The sequence below is a fragment of the Strix uralensis genome, chromosome 23, assembly GCF_047716275.1.
Source record: "Strix uralensis isolate ZFMK-TIS-50842 chromosome 23, bStrUra1, whole genome shotgun sequence".
Lineage (NCBI taxonomy): Eukaryota > Metazoa > Chordata > Aves > Strigiformes > Strigidae > Strix > Strix uralensis.
The window spans coordinates 5,018,001-5,038,689 of NC_133994.1; the positions used below are offsets into that span (position 1 = coordinate 5,018,001).

General features: G+C 48.0%; 1 protein-coding gene across 6 annotated transcripts in view; it reads left to right on the forward strand.

Moving 5' to 3' along the window:
- Window positions 1–1,434: 1,434 nt before the first annotated feature.
- The window catches only part of PIK3CD (phosphatidylinositol-4,5-bisphosphate 3-kinase catalytic subunit delta), a 32,928-nt gene continuing 13,673 nt past the window's right edge, over window positions 1,435–20,689 (forward strand). Inside the window, exons 1-11 of one of the 6 annotated variants that reach the window (XM_074893172.1) lie at window positions 1,449–1,504; window positions 9,627–9,700; window positions 10,069–10,232; window positions 11,678–11,906; window positions 12,323–12,552; window positions 13,386–13,565; window positions 14,211–14,360; window positions 14,684–14,773; window positions 15,996–16,217; window positions 19,324–19,420; window positions 19,821–19,951. In XM_074893172.1, the coding sequence (XP_074749273.1) occupies window positions 10,092–10,232; window positions 11,678–11,906; window positions 12,323–12,552; window positions 13,386–13,565; window positions 14,211–14,360; window positions 14,684–14,773; window positions 15,996–16,217; window positions 19,324–19,420; window positions 19,821–19,951 (1,470 nt within the window). In that variant the 5' untranslated portion in view covers window positions 1,449–1,504; window positions 9,627–9,700; window positions 10,069–10,091. Of the gene's footprint in view, window positions 1,505–2,071; window positions 2,161–2,721; window positions 2,880–8,496; window positions 9,040–9,626; window positions 9,701–10,068; window positions 10,233–11,677; window positions 11,907–12,322; window positions 12,553–13,385; window positions 13,566–14,210; window positions 14,361–14,683; window positions 14,774–15,995; window positions 16,218–19,323; window positions 19,421–19,820; window positions 19,952–20,689 lie in introns of those variants that run through there. The other 5 variants (XM_074893174.1, XM_074893173.1, XR_012632076.1 and 2 more) reach the window with 5 other exon arrangements.

Consider the following 20,689-nt stretch of genomic DNA (forward strand, 5'->3'; position numbering starts at 1 on the left):
GATGATGAATAGAAAAGCTGTTGAAAAGGAAAAAAATAGCAGAACAGAAACCAGAATTCCTGTAAACAGTCTGTTAAAAATATCTTCAACACATGTCAGGGCCGATGATTTAAAATAGACAGTTTCTGAGCTTTAAAAGGTCACATTAAGACGTGATAGTAGATTCAAATGGAGTTGAAGAACGAATGTTTCAACAGTCACATTTTGTACTGATGGTAAGATATCTGTGTTGCCAACTAGTAATGTTCAGGGGAAAAAAAAATGAGTCAGATTGCAAGAATAATGAGCTTTTCTTGGATTATAACATGGGGGGGAAAAAAAATATTTATACCTTAATCACATGCTTCCAGCAGTAGAAGCTTTAGGAAAAATGGTGATTTTGGGAGTTGTAAAACTGCAGGACCAGTCGGGGCAATGTGTTAATGCTAACTGTGTCTTATACAAAGATTGCAGAGAAATAATTAAAAGCACAAATCTATGTTCACAATCTGTTATTATTTGTGACCCAAAGCACAGTGGGCGCTTCTCAAGTGCAAGAGGAGACATGCGTAAAGAGAGGGATTTTTCAAATGAGCGAATGGTTTTTGGATATCTAGTTGCTGCTGAAAATTTAATGAGACAGAGGAGAGTGATTGTCTTCAAACACTGGAAACATTTCTTATCCCCATCTGCTGCTGCTTGTGAACCCCTGATTTCCAGGGGACGGTCGGAGGGATGCTCTGTGCGGGAGGGTGATCAGCAGCCCCGTGGGGTGTCTGAGAAGCAGCCGACCCTTGGGTAACCTTGGGGCTCTGGCGGGATGGGCCCTTGCACAAGGGTTTGGTGCCTGGCGGGGGGGTTCCCCTGCAGCCAACGGGCTGGGGGGAGGAAAGAGAAGGGTAGATAGCCTGTACGTCCTTGGTCTCGGTGTGCTTGGTTCACCTCTCTGCCAGGATTAGCCAGGGAAACACCAGGCGTGTTACAACCCCTCCCGGGGCACCCTGCCTGCCTTGGAGGCATTTCTGCTCGTCCCTCAAATGACCCTCCTCTCCTTTGGGATTTGGGGTCCTCCCCATCCTTATTGCACAAGTTTTCCCGATGAGGAAAGCGCAACTGCACGATCGGGGTTGTCAAAGGCGCCCCTTCCCGGGGCGGAGCGAGCCCCAAAGCGTTTTACATCTCCCGTGGAATAGTTTCGCAGGCACGTCTGGATTTCGGCCCTGCCTTGGCCGCCGCGTCCCGCAGTTTCCCCTCCGCAGCCATTGTCGGGGGTGTCCAGCAGCGTGTCCCTGCCCCGCGCAGCCGGCGGCAGCCCCGGAACGCCTCGCGCGCTGCCGGGCGGCGGTGGGCTCCCGCGGGCTTCCGCCGGTGCGCGGCCGCTGGTCACGGCGCGGGGGGGGGGGGGGCGGTGCGCGCCGGCGCACGGCCCCTTTTTGCAGCCCGGGGCGGGGCCGGGAGCCCGCCCAGGCGGGAGCGGGGCCGGGGCCGCCGCCGGGAGCCCGCCCGCCGCGGGCGAGCAGCGCAGGTGAGCGCCGGGCCGGGGGTGTGTGGGCCTGGGGCCGGGGGGGAGCCGCTGGAGGCGGGGGGGGGGGAGCGCAGCGGCCGCCCGTTCCCCCCGTCCCCGCCGCGGCCCCGGGAGTCTCGGCCCGGGGTCCCCGCGGGTGTGGGCTGCGCGTTCAGCGCCGGCGGGGGGGTTCGCGCTGCGGGTCTCGCCCTGCGTGTGTCTCCGTGCCGTTTGCGGTGAATCCCGGCTACTCCTCGGGCTCCTTTAGCAAACTGTATCCTCCTTAGGAAAAAGCGGTTCTGCTTGATGGGAATTGGGTGTTCTAAGAGTCGGTAATCAGCGAGCTGGAGGTGGGTTTTAGCCGCTGGGCGGGGGGGGGGGGGGGGGTGTCATCCCCCGAAGCCGCTTCCCGCCGCAGCAGTAGATGTGCAGCGGTGCCCGAGGCGGGCGGATGCCGCCGTCTGTCGTCTTTGGCCGGGAATTGGACGGTGACCGCTCGTGTCACCTGCTGACCCACTCCGAGGGGTGATGGAGGGGTCTTGTCCTGCCCAGGTTTGGCCTTTACCTGCAAGGTTTTAGGCGCTTGGTACCGTGTCGCTGCGGTCACCCAGGGACCCGGGCACGCTTGGCAGCACCCAGCCACCCGTACCCCTTCGACACTGGGGTGTGCTGCCCAGGTCGGTTGCTGACGGTGGCGTGTGTTCCCGGGTGGGTTAGTGTTGGGTTGTGTGTTGTGTCGAGGCAGGAGGAAGGCTCTTAAGAGCTCTCTTAAGACCGAAGCGTGTTGTGCTGTCTGTGCTCGAGATGGGAACCTGAAAGTAAAGGAAGTTGAATGTAGTGGTGGAAGGTTGTTAGAAATGCATGGCTTATTTTTTGTTTTCATCAGCGAGATGCACTTGGGTTTCTGGTATTGTCCACTCATGGGAGCAGTCAAAAAAGACTAATTTCAGCAACCTCTTCAGCTAGAAGCTTTCATTTATCACAACTTCCTCCAACTCCCAAGCTATGCCCGTGTTAGCAGTAATAGCAAGAGTGCAAAGATCCCAAATCACTTTGCCAGAATTGCAACATCCTTTGTGAGATATACTTGTATGAGAAAACTGAAACACGGAGGAGTTAGTTGTTTGAAGTCACGCATCAAACAATCGCTAGGGTTGGGAATGGAACTTTAGTTGTTGGTTTTCAAGCTCTTGCTTTAACCGCTAAATACACTGTTTCCCACTAGATGCTTCCTCAGACAACACTGAAAGCGTAGTTGATTGTCTGTGAACTCTCCTAAAAGGCTGCTTGAAAGTTTCCACCAGAGCAAGGTTCTCGAGCCCTCCCATCAGATGCTTTTCTTACTCCCTGATGTTGCTCTGCCTCTCTAGTGATACTATTTTACATCCAGAATGAGGTATGGCTTTACATTTCCATTTCTCTTAAGTGGCTCTACAGAAGCTCCTCTTTCCCTCCCTCTGGCTCTTACTTGTGGTTGGATCTAAGGTCCTGCTGGGCTTGAGTGATGGTGTATCACTCTGAAGCTCTTTCTCTAGTTGCTCCAGAGCCCCACAGAACTGCAGCCAGTTTTTATCACCATGTGTACATTCTGATTTCCTATCTCTTTCCTTGCTGACAACCCCTTTCATCATGAGCCCTGCACACAAACAAGGTTAGCTCCAGTTCAGATTACATTAGTGTAGTTCTGCTTCCCATTACTTTTCTCTGTGAGCCTGTTTTATGGGGGTGTGCATGTGTGAGGCGGGCATTGAGCAATATAAATGCTCAAAGTAAAGGACCTTTATTTCATAAAGGGAAGGTTGTAAACTAAGGGATTTTTTTTGGATCCGGTGGTTGTTCAAAGCTTGATCCTTGTAGTCTCCACATAGCTAGAACACTTCCTTGGAAGGTGGAAAAATCCATGGTGTTCTGCTGACATCTTGATGCATGGAGAGTGCTGATTTTTGGTACATAAATGCCGATTTATATCAACCCCTCTGGTAGGGTGGGGGGTGCTCTGTAGTGTTTTAGAGGCCTGGAGCGTTAGATGCCTGTGTTTTTGTCCTTTGCCCAGTTACCCTGGGCAGATTCCATTGTATGTGTACCTCAGTCTAATGGTTTGTGTAAGCAAAGTAGGTAGTGAAGGTGATTAATCAGGTGCTTGGAAATCTCTGCTAGAAGGTGTTATCAAACCAATGCAGCTATGTTTCTACTATGTAGAATTGGATGAACAATGAACTACTGTTGAAAGAATGAATGAATTGGTGCAGGGAATTGTGTGGCAGGATGTAAGAGATCAATGTACATACTGATATGTACAGACGCTGACAATTTGCAAAAACTTTTATTTGACTTTTATATTTGGTAGAGGTAGAAGTCTTATTATGGTAAACCAAATAAAGGAGATCAGAATATTCTAAACTAGGGTTTGAGGAAACGAACCCTGAAGATACGAAAACATTGATTTTAGAGGTTGTTCAGTACTTGAATGCTTCTCCGCACCTTTTCAGGGGGCCCTAGTTTTTTCCTACCTAGTTCATGGGCCAAGTCTCACACTTGTGTGTATGTGTCGAAGGAGGAAGCAGAGACAATTAGAGCTCTGGTGCAGCTCAGGTCTGTACTGAAGGTGCAACACTGTCACAGGAACTGAAAGAGCAATGATGGCATAACAGCACAGTTGGGACACCGATCCATATTTTACAGAAAGCTTAATGGAAGTTGTAAAGGCAACGCTTTTGTTGACACGAGAGCAAAATCTCACCTATTAATGCAAAATGACATCAGGTATTCAAGAAGGCAGCAAAGCCATTCTTCTGGTGTAGGGGCTGCTGCTGGCTGACCGTCCGGGCTCAGTGTCGCTCCTGGTGGCAGTCTGCAGGGAATGGCTGCGAGTTCCCAGTCCAGGTTGCTGTGGGTGCTGCGGGCTGGCTGCAGCATCAGGACTGACCCGCTGCGCTGAAGGTCCCTGCTCAGCTGGGGTGAGTGGGGCAGCACAGCAGACGCTTGCACCACTACGGGCCGGCAGTCGCTGAGGCTGTGTTTCTAGCCCCTCTCACCAACGTGTGTGCGTTTTCAGATGAATAAAGAGCCAGGTTGTCAATGCTTGTCAGCAGGCAGAGCTGCAAAGGCCAGTCTTACTGTGAGCTTCCGTCAGTTGCATCCACATCATGAGACTGGAGCCTGAATCAGGATTTTTTATGCTATGCCATGAGGGAAGCAGATGCAGCATGTTTTTTCTGTGTGATGAAGTTAAGTGGCAGGCACCTGGGTGTGAATATCCTGCTAGCCCTGCAAGGGGGAGTCCCCCTGCAAAACTCCCACATACGGTCACAGTTTGACATGCTTACCTGCTACGGGAGTTTTCCCAGTCTGTTCTTGAAGGGGAATTTGTGGGTCAATTTTATGGTCTGTCAATGCTCAAATGACTTGCCCACCGTGTACAGCGGACCTGCTTTACCCCGTGACCCCCACCAAAAAAGCAAGCCCAAGCTTAAAAAGCTTTCGGAACCCTCACTGAAATGGGTCTGTGCCTGTGAAAGCTTAGGGTTGGTTCGACTGCCAAGCGTGCTGATTGTGTGGTAAAGACATGTCAAGCATGTGTGTACACAAAAATTCCCGTGGTCTCCTCCCCCAGCTAAGTTGATGCCTGCAATGAAAGTGACTTCCTGCTGTCTCCCACGCGACACATCACCTGTGAGCTCTGCACCACTCATTTCTTATAAACTTGAAAGGTATTTTTGTAGTCCTGGGGTTTAGTAATTTTGTAATCTGTTTGTGGGCGTTAGAGCTTCCGTGTCTGTCTAACGCTGCAGCCTCACAGAGGTTTATGGAACGCTACTCCATGAGTGATCTTGCTAGCTTGCTGCTTTGTTTTTCTTCTCTTAATAGCAGTTGTATTTTGTAAACACCAGAGTTGTGGTTGATAAACTTCATAAGAGGAGATTTGTGTTTTTATGTTGACTGTTGGCTTGTTAAATACTGACTGGCTAATTTCAAATGTGTCTGTTATGCTCTGCATAAATCTGCCTTTGTGTGCAACTATGTATTCCTCAGGATGTGTGAACTTAAAATGTATGCCAGCTCCTACTAATGATGTGCCTAGATTCGCTATATGGCATCCAGTAACACTGGGGTTTTATGTTCTGTCCTGGCAGGGTAGTACATGGGCTAGTCCCATGTGTGTATCAGCTCTGCCTTGGTCATCTCTCCTCTTTGGGAAAGATACACATTTACTACCTTCACACTAATTAATGCAAGGGGAAAGCCTGAAGGGGAGCAAAGCAGTCTGTAGCTTTCCTGCAGAATAATGAACTGAGGGAAAGGGGGGAGAGGAAGTTGAGGATTTGCCTTCATCTGAAACCTGGAATTTTGTCTCATGATTATTTTCCTCCACCTATTTTTCTGTCCAGTGATGAAGAGGTCTGGGCATTGTAAGATGGGTTCATTGCCCCTATGACTCTCGGTAAGGAAGTGATTAGTACCAATGGATACACCTTCCCTGATTGCTCCCTTAGGAAATGACTCCACATCTCAAAATTATTGAGGTGTTTTGGAGCAATTGTCCACTTCTAGCAGTTTTTGCTGCTTGTTGGGCTGGTCTGAGCCAGAGGCAGGGGTCAGTGTGGAATGGGTCCATGTGTATTTCATTCCTAGTTTCCTGAGAAAGTCTGTCTCGCACAGATTTTTACTTTCCCCTTACAAAAATATTCCACAGAGCAGAAATACATGTGAAAAGGGGAGTACACTTGAATTCTCTGGGAATTGTGGGGAATAGCTTCATGTTTGGACCCATGGAAATCTGTTGTTGGGTGCGTGCTTTATGCTTTGGGACCTGCGTTGTGTGACAGCATGCATTTCTCTTCCTCTTAATGCTCTGAGACATTCAAAGTGATACTTCGCTCTGCAGTTTGAGAGCTTGTTTATCTGCAGACTGAAAGCAGCAGCTGTGGTGGCCCCCACCGACAGCAGTCACAGCCCATGCTGCACATCAGCCAGTTCACACACTGCTGGGCTCTCCCATCGTGCTGTGCCTGGTCACTCCTCACACTTTCTTAGCAAGATCTGAGGTTCCTATCAAGTGTGCTTGCTGCTTCTGGGAAAAGAGATTCCATTACTGCCTCCCTGTGGGATAGGAAGAGTGGTTCTTTCTTTAGGGCAGCTGGAGCCCTGCTCGTCTCAGGAAACAACAGAATAACGTTCTGAGCAAACTGCATCTCTTGTTTTCACGTGCTCAGCGATGCCAGCAGCACTGCCAATGAGATGCTGCCCCTGCAACTCCTGCCTGGGCAATTCCCTTTCCTGGAGTCAGTACAATTGCACAGCTTGTAGACAGCCTTTACAGAATGTGATCTTGGCTGTCCTGCCCAACCAAGTACAGACCGTGGGGCAGGTTTTAGGTCAGGCTTGTGGACAAGCAGCCCCAGAGAAAAATTGCTGCCTGACATGAATGAGGAGGTATTTGTGGCCCTGTGGTTTCCTCAAATGTTCTGTGCATACCTCCAGTTCAGGGGCTACCTGAAGTTCACAGAGTGATATGCTTTGCCCTCACAAGGGGCAGGTCTTTAGCTTAGGTGTATATGTTGTTATGACTTGTTTGGCCACCCAAGCAGATCTGCTGGCCGGCCAGTCTTGAGGTAAATCTCTCTTGGATGGAGTGTATGTACGCACCAGCTGTAGACCAAGTGCTTTGTGCGTTCTGGTTGTTCTACTGCTTCGCCCCTGGGGCCAAGTGCCACGTGCATCCTGCTAAACGTTGGGTGTTCTTGGAGTCGGAAGGCAGCAGCGTACCTGCCTTGCACTCAAAACAATTATTTGAGGGTTGTGGGGGAGGAAGGAGTATTATAGGAAGGTGTAGGTGGGGGAATGTGGAAGTATTCTAGCAAGAAGATGTTTTGGGGTGTATTGCAGTAGGAAGAGTGAGAACTGGAGGGGCATCTTACTGTAGAAAGTGGGTGGCTACAGCTTGGTGTTGGTAAGCAGGGTCTTTGATAGCCTGCGTACCTGCTTGAGGTCACTTCTGTGGGTTCACATCCCACTAAAACACAAACTTCTGTCTCACCCTTGCTTGCCCTAGCTTTGAGAGAGATGCAAGTTGTGCAGGAAACTAATTTCTGTCAAGTGTGGGTTGATTAACGTGAACCTCAGGCTACCAGACCTACAGGTCAGAACCCTACCATAATAGGGGATTTTTAACAATAATCTGTCTATCCACCTGGATGAAAGACTGAGATGATGCTGGGGCTTTCAAAAATTTGCAGCTGCAATGGGGAATCCTTTTTTTTCTTTAAAGACTGCTGCAGTGAAAGATAAAGAATTTATTTCAAACAGCTCCAGTAGCGTAAACCCTGACAAAAAGAAGTGATGCGTTTGGCTGTTCACAAATGGCAAAATGATCCAGAGAAAAGGGAGTTGTAATTACTCATGAGGTCAAGATAGTGCAAAGAAGGTTATAGCCTGGAGAACTCTGTTCCAGTTTCCCAAAGCAAAAGGGAAGATGAAAGTGGGGTGGTGCAGGAGTATTAATCTATGCAGAGCTTGCTTCATGTAAAAACTGTCACTCTGGATGAGATCTAAGGTCCAACTAGTAAAGCATTCTGAATTTATCAATGGGAAGGGGAGAGATTTGGTAAATGAAGTATTAGAGACAGTGCAAATCCCAAGTTGTTATTCCTTTGGCATATCCACTCCAGGTTCTATTGGAAAAATCCCTCTACTTCGGAAGATAATCAGGGAGTTTGGAAAGACAAGGTACTGAGCAACTTGAACTTGACACCGTAGTGCTAATAGCTTAGATAGGCACTTCATACCTGATGGGATGTGGCATCAGGTAGAAATCCTCAGCAGAAGGAAGCAGTTTGGCCATTGTTGTGTCTCTGCCGGTCAGTAGAGTCGTGGTAGTTTGCTGCTTTTGTTGCCATTGGGAAAGGCTGAGGTAGCAGATATTTTAGGAACTTGCTGGTTTTATTGTTAATGAGCAGAAGACAAGACAAGCTTGTTTTGCTTTATTCAAACTTGTAAACCTTGCGTACTTCCCTCCTTCTGAAGGCACATGGGTGGTTTTGTGGTCTCTGTATCCGGTCTCTCTGTGATACAGCATGTGCGCTGAGGAAGCAGGACAGATAAAACATAGCTCATATTTCTGGGAATCCTTACCTCACTGCTGATGGGGAAGTGTTATGCTCCCAGGCGCTGGCAGATAAGATGCTGGGCTTCTTGTCGTACTGAAGCATAGGGCTGGCTCACGAGAAGCTGCCAGCAGGTCTTCATGACTTGGGAGACCCAAATCTTCAGCAGGATGTTGCTCAGTTTCTTTCTAAGTTTGTACACTGTCTGACAGCTGCAAAGCCATATTTTAAGTTGTGAATGAGCAAATTTTGGACTGGTTTCATCAGCTGAGGATAAGTGACGCTTAGAATTGCTCAGGGCATGTGCAGGGCTGAATTTAGAACCAGCAAAGAGTCAGACTGGCAGGAGGCTGAAGCCTTGGTTTGCACAGCAGCTACGAGCCGTGGCTATGTGAGCACCCTCCAGGCTGTTCTGCTGGCATGTTTCTCTGCTGACCTGGTGGAAAAACTCTGGTAAGTGAGAGGGAATTTAGTGAGCTTGTTTCTCTGCTGAGGTGGTTGAAGAGAATTAGAGCCACTTCTCTCGTCTCTTGCTGGGAGCTAATGCTAACAGTTCCAGGCTCTTCCTGCACATGGGGACACCACACTCCGCTGCCTGTCATCTGTGGAGGAAGCTGGAGTTTTACACTGCTGTACTATTTTTCTTGTGGGCAAATGGATGGAGCGTGAGGGTTTCTCTGACTTTGGTGTTGCATGTTTTTAAGAAAGAAAATGTACGGGGGGCTTCTGGTGAATGCCTTTTGCTTTAGCTGTTCGTGTGTACACTTACCCTGCGTTTGAAAGCAACTGTTTGTACCCAATAGTGTTCAGATTCTTTTTTTCTTTTTTACGTTCTTTGGAGGTACTGAGAATAAATTGTAGAGCCCTGCCAAATGAAAGGATGCAGATGGAATTAACAAACCTGTTTTGATTGCCTCAGCCATAGATTTCATTTTTCCTGTACTTGTAGAGGGAGGGAATGCAGTGGAATATTATTTGTTTGTGTGTATAAAAATGCATGCATGCTCAGAACCAGCAACACCTCTTTTTCCTTCTTGCAGACTGGAACTGAGCTCTGGAAAAACAAAGTGGAGCTTGGAGCATGTGGCCCGAGGATTGCTTTACAAAGCCAGGGGTAGGAACTCATTGTTTGTGTTGGCTGCTTGGTCGTAGATGAGCTATCAGGACAAGTGCCTTTGTTCTTAAGTGAACACAATTCTTTAATTTCTTTGTCAAATGCAGATGTAGATGTTAATCCCAGTCTAGAAGAGATTAAGAAAGGGTCACACTGAGGTAGAAGCAAATGCTATAGGAAGAAAGCCTCTGTGGCTTAAAGGCACTGGACTGGAAATTTGCCTGAGGTGCATATTCCTGAGCTATGAGGATGTGTTAACCTTCCTTTTTTTCGGTTCTTTTGCGTGTTAACTTTCTACAGAGCCCAGCACAGATATGAGGAGATATTACGTAGTCAACAACAACAGACTTTTTCCCTTTTTCTTGCAGGTGGTAGCTAAGAAGTGAGCAGGATGCCCCCAGGCATTTACTGCCCTATGGAATTCTGGTCCAAGGGGGAAAACCAAAACATCCAGGTGGACTTTCTGCTGCCCACAGGCATATACTTAAACCTCTCTGTGTCCTGCAATGCCAGCTTGGGCACCATCAAGCAGGTAATAGCCTTGTTCTGCAGTCTTATCTGCGATCTCCTGGAACAAGGAGTCTGTTCATGGGGAGGTGTGTTGGGTCTTAGCTCAGTGCAAGCTGACTTTCTTCTGCATTGTTCCTGACTCGCTATGCGAGGTCCTCCTTTGTGACAGCCTCTGCCATCCACCAAACCCATGTCTCACTGCTGAGACTGCCAGCAGCAGGGCGCTGGTGGTGGTGCCAGTGGTGTTGGGCTCAATTCTCTGGGTATTTGTCCAACCTTGGGATGAAAATTAGAGGGACTATGGAGTGAGGGCAGATTTGAGTTGGCCATGTAGGGCTCATGGATTGTGTGTTCAGTTACTGCTCACCTGAGCCAACCAGTCCCCATGCTGGATTTTGTATTATGAAAACTCTTGTGTATGCATATGCAAGTAAGAGAAGCCACCCCCAAATAGTCAAATACAAATGCTGCACTGACTCAGTATTCAGGATGCCAGCCCAGCCTTCTCTTGCCTCAGACAAATTGAAAATTGGGAATGGTAATGATAGAGAGGATTTTTCTTAGTGCTTCCTTTGAGGGATAAAATGCTGTAGTGAAACCACGTGTAAACAAAATGTAGCTGCTTCCTTGTTTTTCTGGGCAGGAAGTGGGGTTAGGGGAGAGTGAAGGAAAACAGTGGAAAAGGCTTTCTCTGCAGCAGCAACCTGGCCTAGATGAGTCACAGATCACAAGGGACAGAAGCACAGTGCCAGATTATTCCAAGTTTTCTCATGCTGCAATTTTCAGGTAAAAAAACAAACCCAAAAGCAACCAAAAAACCTGTAAGTAGAGCTGATTGATTCAAGCTGTTAAGTTACAGGTCTGTGTTTTACAGCCAGTAGGCACGCTGGGTCAGACCAGAGGCCCATCTGTGCTAGAGTTTTGTCTCCTATGGCAGGCGCTTAGGATGAGAGTGAAGAAATGGAATATGAACAGTCATATGGAAGTGCAAAGGATCTTTGGGAACAGGATAGCGTTGAGAAGATTTCAGAAGAGTTCTTGGCTCTTGTCACAGATTTCATGTTGCTGGGAGCAATTTGCTTAACCCAATTTTGCTTCCAGTGGGAGTAGTAGCTCTGTTGCACAAGGCTAGCAGGCAGTACATACTTACTGTGAGGTATTCAGGTGGGGGTTATTTAAATACTCAGGTTGAGGGATTGACTTTGCCTGAAACAAATGGCAAGCACGAAAAAAGGAAGTCAGTTAAAGGCGCTTGCAAATAAATCTACCCAGCAGTTTAGTACGAGTTGGAGCCACCAGACTTGGCTGAAAAGGAGCCTGTGATTGCAGCTCCAGGAATGCTGTGAGGAGGTCTGGCCGTGCGTTGCCTTCGCTAAATGCTCGGGAGGGTGAGGTTGTGGGGTGTCAGAGGAAGAGGAGGTTCTGGCAGGGCAGCAGTAGTCTCACCCTGCCGTTGGTCTGGCACAGGTGGTGTGGAAGCATGCTCAGTATGAGCCGCTGTACCATATGCTCAGTGATCCCGAGGCCTACGTCTTCACCTGCATCAACCAGACAGCAGAGCAGCAAGAGCTGGAGGATGAGCAACGGCGGCTCTGTGACATCCAGCCCTTCCTACCGGTGCTGCGGCTCGTGGCTCGAGAGGGAGACAGAGTCAAGAAGGTTATTAACTCCCAGATCAGCCTGCTCATTGGAAAAGGTCAGTTCACCCCCATCGCTGGTCTCGCCAGGAGTGTGGCAGGGGTGTTGGCTGGAGGTGGAACGTGCTTCTGTCCCCAGACAGCCTTGCTGTGTATGGGAAAGTGATGGAGCCCTGCTTAGGCGGGCGAGGAGATGAGCTGGTTTGGTCTCTGGTGGAGCGGGTAAGGGGACAGTGTGTGTGCAGACCCAGCAAGGGTGATCTTTCCTGATGGTAGAGGCCAATAGTAATTGAGTTGGTGCAACTGTACATTGTAAATAAGTGATTGCTAGTAGCTTGGCTGTCTCTTCTCCTTTTGGCCAAATATTAAGCATGTGTTTAGGAAGACTGTTTCACAGACACTTGATTATCAAAGGCTCATTTCCTCCTTTGGGTGTAGATGCTTATTCTGCCTTTCTCTCATACTCTCCACTTAGGATTGCATGAGTTCGACTCTGTGCAGGATCCAGAGGTGAACGATTTTCGCACCAAAATGTGCCAGTTCTGTGAGGAGAGAGCAGCCAAGCGGCAGCAGCTCAGCTGGGCAGCGTGGATGGAGTACAACTTCCCCTTGCAGCTGGAGCCGATGGCCAAAGGCCTTGGGACTGGCCCTCTACATAACCCCACCAAGAACATTTTTGTCAACGTCAAGTTTCAGTCTGGCGGGGTAAAGCACAAACTTTTCTGTGACAATGTTTAACTGGTTTGTGCTTTCCCTTTGGGAACTTTTGGGCATTTGGAGACAGAATAATGTGTGCGTGGACGGTGTTTCCATGTGATCAGTGTTCATCTTCATTCTCCAGATTCCTTTGCCTGTGGAGATGGTTGGGAGGGAGACTCTGAGCCTCCAACCAAGGGAGCTGTTCCCCTTCCTGAACATGCGTTGGGTGTACTGGTTAGCTGGTAGCTGCATGTACATGTGGTGGAGAGCTGTTTGGGTAGGAGAGGAGCGCAGAATCTGATATATGCCTTTCCTTTTGAAGCCCAAGAGTCTGCTCAGCTCATGCTCAGCATACACTGCTTGCAGGCATCGGTCTGTGTTGCCCATGGGCCCCTGTTCTTGCCTGCTACCCTTGGGTAATGTTGTTTTTGCATGTTGTGCCTGGGCATGAAGCAGGAGCCACCCCCATGGGGGAAGGGCCTTCCAGAGCAGTGTGTTTGAGCATGGTGACCCCAGCCACCCTCTGCCTTGCTGGTGGAATGACAGCGGGAAGATTTTTAATGACTAGCAACCACGTGAACTGGTGATTGTGCTTAAACTGGATTTGAAGTTCCCGATTTCCAGCCTTGCGCTTGCACTGCTGAAACATGCTCCTGCCCAGTTTGGCAAACATCCCTACTTATTTGCTAATATGTTTGGGAGGGTAATTCTGCCTTCCTATCCTTTGTTGTGAGCAACAGGAATGTTGTTACCTATCCCCTGAGCTACTGCTGCTCCTTGTGCTGATTTCAGCCCTTTGCTGGCATTTGACAGTGTATGCTGTGTTGTTGGCATTGCAGGAGAGCTTCACTTTCCAGATCTCCCCAAAGGAGTTCCCCATCACATTAATGAGCTATGCTATCAAGAAGCAGGCTACTGTCTTCCGCCATGAGACACTGGAGAACCCAGAGGACTACACTCTGCAGGTGAATGGGAAATGTGAATATCTCTACGGGAACTACCCCCTGTACCAGTTCCAGGTGAGCCTTGTCTCTCACTTTTTCAACGAGTCTGTTCCCATATGGCCACCTCTTGCTGGGAGGGTGGGTTGAGACGTGTTATCCTCCATCAAGGAGGCAATTCTGTTAGAGGAGAGCAACCCATCAATGGCAGGACCTGGATGCTACTTGGGGCAAGGGACACTTGAAGCAGCCTAACAGATCCTTTGTTTTTTGGGGCTAGTGATGTCAGCCTGTCCTGAGTGCTGTGTAAATGCATTTATAGACTATGATTCTGGAAATGCTTATTTGCTTGCATGGTGAGCTGGGGGTTCTCTTCCTGAAAGTTGGGCAAGTAATCCTGTATCCTGTGTTCCCCTGGCAGGGCAAACTGCCGTTGAGAGTGCCGAATCCTTCTCGGTGTTTTCCCTTAATGCAGCCATTTGAGTCAGTTGATGAAATGCCAGCTGTAAAAGGCACTTCATATTCTCAGTTTTGGCAACATGATTCCAGTGAGTTGCAGGTTTATAAAGCAAGAGGAGATAAATTAAAACTGAATTTTGATTGTTGCTGTGTCCTTTCCTTACTCCTTCCACCTGTTTCTGATTCAGCCAGTTCTGATTTGCTTGGTTGCTCTTGCATGCCAGGCTCTGTTTCATCCACGCTGACTCTATCCTCTCTTTGCAGTATATTCGCAGCTGCCTGCACCGAGGCCTAACGCCCCACCTGACCATGGTACACTCCTCCACTATTATTGCTATGAGAGATGAGCAAACCAACTGTATTGCCGGCCCCCCCAAGTTGGCTGCCAAGCCTCCCCCGCTCCCGAAGAAAAAGGTAAGAGAGAGCAGTGACCCAGTGGGGTCACCCTCAACTCATCCATTAATGGAGATGCTGATCTTGTCTAGGAACAGCAGCTGGTTTTCCCTGCCTGGCTCAGGACAGGTTTCTAGCTAGGGTCTGAGAGCTGGCAGTTTCCAGTCAGGCTTCCAGCTCCCTCCACAGCTTCCCTGGTTGTCACAGGCTTCATGCTGCCCACCTGCAGTGCAGTGCTCTTTTGTCTTGGAGCAAAAAGCACGTGATGAGAGATGAGCTCTGGCACTGGCTTTGATAAGTCTTTGTTGCATCTATTTCTGATTGGAACCTTTTTCTCTTTCTAGCCAAACTATGGTTCTCTCTGGTCCTTAGAGCGGTCCTTCTACGTTGAGCTGGTGCAAGGCAGCAAGGTCAATGCAGATGAGAGAATGAAGGTGGGTACTTGACTCACCTTGGGGTTTTGATTTTGTGTTTTGGCTTTCCCAGTTGCATCTGTCTTGTTTGTGTGGTGAGGAAAGAGGGGCCGACAACTTGATCTCCCATGATCCTCCATTATGCTTCATTCAGCCTTTGGGCAGTTTCTAAACTGCAGCACGACAGGAAGGGGAAAGGAACTTGCTAGCCAGCAGCCCAGCAATGCAATCTTAGAAACACTCCCCTGCGAAAGTTTCTGAGTAGCAAAGAGCTGCTGCCCTGTGGTAATACCGCTTGACAACGGTGTGGAGGGGCAGAGAAGTCCGCAAAAAGCGGAGGAGGGGTGATTCAGCTGTGAGAAGAATGATGGGAGAGGTGGTGACTGGTAAAGTTAAGACAGAAAGCATGATGCAGCAAAGCCCTGGGTTTTGTGGGGTGTTTGCTGTGAAGGAGGAGCAGGTGAAGGAGAAGGAGGGGAATGGCTGCCCTTTGGGAAAGGAAGAAAACAGGGCAAGAATATATCACTTCTACAGGTGTTCTGCAGGGCAAGGCTTTATAAAGAAACAGGCAATGAAATAGGTATTTCTTCTGCCCAGTGCCCCATCACTTGCAGGGAGTTTCTCCTGGGGAGGACGCATGTGATTCAGACTAGTCAGCAATACTGTAACAAGAGGTAAAGTTGGGGATGAGCTTGGTCTATCAGCTGTACAGCGATCTGGCAGACTGCAAGAGGAGTGAGACTTGCAGGCAAATGTGCACCCGGAGACAACTCGCCGCCGCAGGCCTGTGCTGCAGGCTCTGCTGTTTGCACGTGCCCTTCTCCTGTGATGCTGATTTGTCTCCTCTTCGGCATGAGCACTTGCCCAGCTCTTGGTGTCTGCCCTGCTTTTTCAGTGAGACAGGTTCCTGAGCTTTTGCAGCATCTCGGGGGCACGGTTTGGTGAATATTGCCTGGCTTTATGGGATGAAACCTGTAATACTCTCACCAGCGGATTTCCCAAGCATTTTGCAATGGTTAAGCAGCTCTTGCAAGTCTGCATGAAGTAAAAAGATAACAGTGCCCTTACTGAAGTTGAGTCAAGAGGAAGATTAAGGAACTTAATGAGTTGGGAAAGACAGGAGTAAGACATCCTGTTCAGGGGAGCGGATGCCCTGTCCCATTCCTCTTCTAAGCATGTGTCTTCAGCAAACAGGTCAAGTCCCTGTGGATTCACAGTATTCCCTTATTTCTCCTTCCCTCAGCTGGTGGTGCAAGCAGGTCTCTTTCATGGCAATGAGATGCTGTGCAAGACGGTGTCAAGCTCTGAAGTGAACGTGTGCTCAGAGCCAGTGTGGAAGCAGAGGCTGGATTTTGATATTAACATCTGTGATCTTCCCCGTATGGCGCGGCTCTGCTTTGCCCTCTATGCTGTCATCGAGAAGGCAAAGAAGGCACGTTCCACCAAGAAGAAGTCCAAGAAAGCGGTAAGTAAAGCCAGTGTGGGACTGAGCCAGGCCTGCCAGTGCTGGAGGGCACCAGCCACCATTCTGAACCAAATGCCCTTTGCTTTCAGAAAAAGAGATTATTAATAAAGGAGCTTACAGAATAATGGCCAGTAACGTCTTCAACAGGAACGGGAAACTGGGGAGTGGCTGCCTTGTAGGAAAGGTTGTTAAAATGTAATTTCTTTTCCAGAAAGACCATTAATAAACATACCCAGCATCTGAATGAACAGAAAGAGGAATCATTTGAGTTAGCATCTCTGTTTTGCTGTTCCACAACTTCCTTGTTTTGTAGTTGAGGTTAAACAATCTTCTGTGTGGCATCTTCTTTCTAGCAAGGTCTTTCATGCAAATCTCTCATGGATCAAATTAACAGCTAAGAAGGGGGAAGAAGATGAGAAATGTAAACACTGGTTACAGCAAAGCTTTAGGCAAGGTAAAATGAAAGTGCAGAACCTTCAAGGTTACTGTTCAGATGCCGCAAACTGATAGAAAGTGTTCAATCACTTTGGAAGCTCTTGTTTTGAGTTTCTGAATCAGAGATATTTCTCCGTGAAAGTGATATTTCTCACTTACCTCTATTCCAAAACTTCTAGCTATTAATAATTCAGTAACTAAAAGTAGATCTAAGTGCAGCCTGTAATTGAACTGCTGGTTTCCTGGTGCTGTAACTTAAGCATGGTGCCTCTAACTCTTTGCATGTGAAGGGTTTTCTTTATGAGCAACAAATGCATTTGTTCTTCTGCAAATTCTTGTTTCTGCAGCCACTGAAACACTGTTACCGTGCTTTAAAGAGAGGATTGCTCATGCCACCTGTACTAAGGTGCAGAGAAATTGAGGGACTGATAAATGTGATGACGGAATATTTTTAGTCTCAGTTCTGCTAGCTCCTTTTCACTGCTTAGAGGTTCACTGAACTTTGTAGTGTTGTTGGGGTTACAGTGCCTTAATGTCTGGGGAGCAACAGGCAACCCACGAGCCCTGCTTCTGTGGACCAGTTTTGGGGTTGGAGACTTCAGACTGGAAACATTTTGAGGCAAGGACCAAGATCAACCTTTTTATAGTTGTTTTTTTTTGTTGTTGTTTTACTTAAGAATAGCAGAATTCCAACTTCTGCTGGAAGCTTTTGTTGAACAGAATATCTGATTCATTCACAGGCTGCATTTTTGTGGTCACACTGGAATAATTTTCAGTTTTGAAGCAGTCAGAAGGAAATCTTACTATTGTGATAGACAAAACAAAACCAGCCTGGTTAGCTGAGTTGTGAAGAGGATCTTGTTCATGTGTGTTCTAGTACTGGGGAAAGGTGGATTCTGGGGAGCATTCTGGTGAGCCCTTAATATAAAAAAATCACAATATTTGCTGAAGCTGACCTCTGTGGAAATGGATTTTTCCACATGGTCAGCAGCAGCTCTGATGAGGTGCCTAGATCTCATTTAAAATGATTGGTAAGAGGAGGTTACAGTCAGAGTGCACCCTGATTTTTGGTTTTGATTAGTAATCGTTTTACTTGCTTTGCTTACAGTACTCAGAGTTTAATAACATGCACGTTGTTTGTCTATGCAGACTGTCCAGAGCAGATAGGTGGGACTAAATCATTCACTACCACAAAAACAGGCATGCTTGCAGCCTGACCGGGATGAGTCAGAGGGTTAATATCACCCAGAGGGTTGGCTTTCAGTGTTTCTGTAAGTCATGCAGGAGATATTTCTGTCCTTACAATGCTGAATCGTTGCTTTGCTGGACCTTATCCACCAGAAATCTTGCCTTGTGTTTTGGCAGGCTCTGCGCTGTGGTTTGATGTCATTTACTCTGTTAGAAAAGGTTATTGCTGCTGGTGGTGTTTTGTTTGGCTTTTCCATCTGATCTAGAAGCTGATGTCTCAAATGGGATTTTACTGAAGATACTTAGCGTAATCAAATCAACTCAAAGGTTTGTGAGAGGCCACTTGGAAGTGATTCATTTTGTTGCATTAGAGGAAAATGCTGACTTTGTTACCCCCCATTTGGCATACCTTTGGGGTAAGCCTGATACATTCTCTAGAATGTCTCAGTGGAACAAGATGTCGTCTCGCTGTGGTTCCCTTCAGATATTACACTGTTTGTGGGTGCGTCTCACTAGGATTTTGCCTCGCAACCTCGTTGCAAGTCGGTTTCTGTGCTTAAGCCTCGGTGTCTTCTGAGCAGCTGAGTGAAATGCTGGTGTTGCTGAAACTGTTAGATGAAGTAAACTGTTCCACTCAGGGAACCTGACTGCAGGAAATCTTAGGTCACTTGTGGAATTTGTCTGTCTGCTCCGGTGGCGGGGAGCTGAATTAGAGCAGGGAGACTGGTTCTCTTTCTTGGCCGTGCCCCAGTCGCTTTGCTTGCTGGAGTCTCCCGCCTCCAAAATGAGACTGGCTTGTGTGACTGGGCTGGGCTTGTGGGTTTTATTTTCCAGGGTGTGATGGGGGATTGGCAGTGTAAAGGTCCCATTATCAGGTATATGTAGCATTCTTTGCCTAGTTTTCCAAAGTCTTGCTCTCTGTTCCCTGATTCAAAAATAAGGTTCTTCTCCCTCCCCTCAAACTATGAAATATATGAAGTATATTTGTCATAGCTCCTTCAAATATCATCAAGTGTAGAGTTTCAAGGCCTTGCTGGAAACTTAGAGATTCTTCAGCTATGCAAAATATTGAATGATGAAATTTTAGACATATTTGTGGGGAGTGTTTGGTGCCATTCAGCACTACACAAAAAACCCCAGGTTTTGGCAAATATCTGAATAATGTGATGCTGTCTTGTACTTTGATTTTTAGGAGAACTTAAAAGGTAGACAGGCAGGCATGGCTACCTGGGGTGATATATTCTGTACAGCAACTCGTTGGTGAGGGGGTGCCTATATACTCTTGAATGGGAAGTTACCAGCCTGTAGCATTCTGTGTAGCAACTTGCAGACTTGGAAAAGATCAAGATTATATAACTTCTTATTCCTGGCTATTGTGAGGGCTTCGCATGGGGATGTCTCACTTCCTTGTTAGTTCTTCTCTTCCCTTCATCCAGCTGTTGCAGTTACAGCACCCAAATGAGCTGCTTCCTTTGCTTTGCAGGACTGCCCGATCGCCTGGGTGAATGTCATGCTGTTCGACTATAAGGACCAGCTGAAAACAGGGGAGTGCTGCTTGCACATGTGGTCCTCCTTTCCAGGTAACGGCCGGAGATAGAGCTGCTGTATTGTTTTGTGTCTTTAGTCTCCACCACAAAGACAGGAGACACCCTGCATTCTGCATTGCTGCCCAGTAGGAGGGGCTGTAATAGTTCAGACTAGCAAACCCAGTACAATTCCTGCTCTGTATTGTGATTGTATCTAGAGCCCTGCCAAGATGAAGGCCTTGTTTTGCTTGGTGTTGCATATATGATATAAGAGGTTGCTGCTGCCCTAAAGGTGTCACATGTGCTTCACTTATGAGAAGTCAGGAAAATGAAGTGAGCTGCTCAGGGCCAGGCAGTGTCCAGTGGCAGAGCTGGAAGCAGGCTGTGCTCTGCTTTCTGGACCAAAGCTTCAGAAGGTTTGGGTTCATGGGTTTTTGTGTACTTTGCTTTTCAGATGAGAAAGGGGAACTTCTGAACCCCATGGGCACGGTACAATGCAACCCCAACACGGAAAGTGCAGCAGCCTTGGTCATCTGCTTCCCCAGTGTTGCATCGCATCCTGTGTATTACCCGTCATTTGAGCAGGTAGGGGACGTGGACTTTTTTTGGGGAGGCACAGAAATTCTGTAGCTTTGCTGGTGCAGGAGCATACAGTGTCACTGGCTCTTGGGCAGCTGTCGACAGGGACTGGGTACAAGCAAAACTGATGAATAGATACTGTTGGTTGAAAGCTTGACTTTTTCTCTTAACTAATGGACATTTGAGTGAATACTTTTCCAAGCTGTGAATTGCTGAGGTAAAGCTGCTCTCATAGATGAGGGTTTGTTTAAAAAATGGGTTTAACTGAGCCACAGGCAGCATTGGGCTCTATAGGAAGGAAGAGGAATAAAAGGGGAAATGAGTGAAAGTAGACAGCTCCCTCCCTTTCAGCACAGAGTGATAACATGCTGTGTGGTATGGGGATTTTCCATCTGTCACTGCAACTGGCCAGACACTTAAAGTGGAAGAAGAAATGTGCCTGTTACCGGAAAGAAAGGAGATCTGCTCTGCCAGGGACGTATATGCATGTTCCCCCTGATGCGTGTTCTGGCTCAGAAGCTTTGACGGATGGTGCCAGCGTGCGAGGTGGCTTGGGCAGCACGCTCTGCTTGGCAAACGCACGCTGGTTCTAAGGATTTGGAATGGCTCCTGTTAGCCTGGAGCTTGGTGACCCAGAGGTCCTGTTTGTGAACTGTATGGGTGTGCAGACGTGCCCTTTTCGGGGAAAGGACTCATCCCTTCGTTCTTGTTACTACCAGGGAAGGGGCTCTGTGGGCAGCTAGG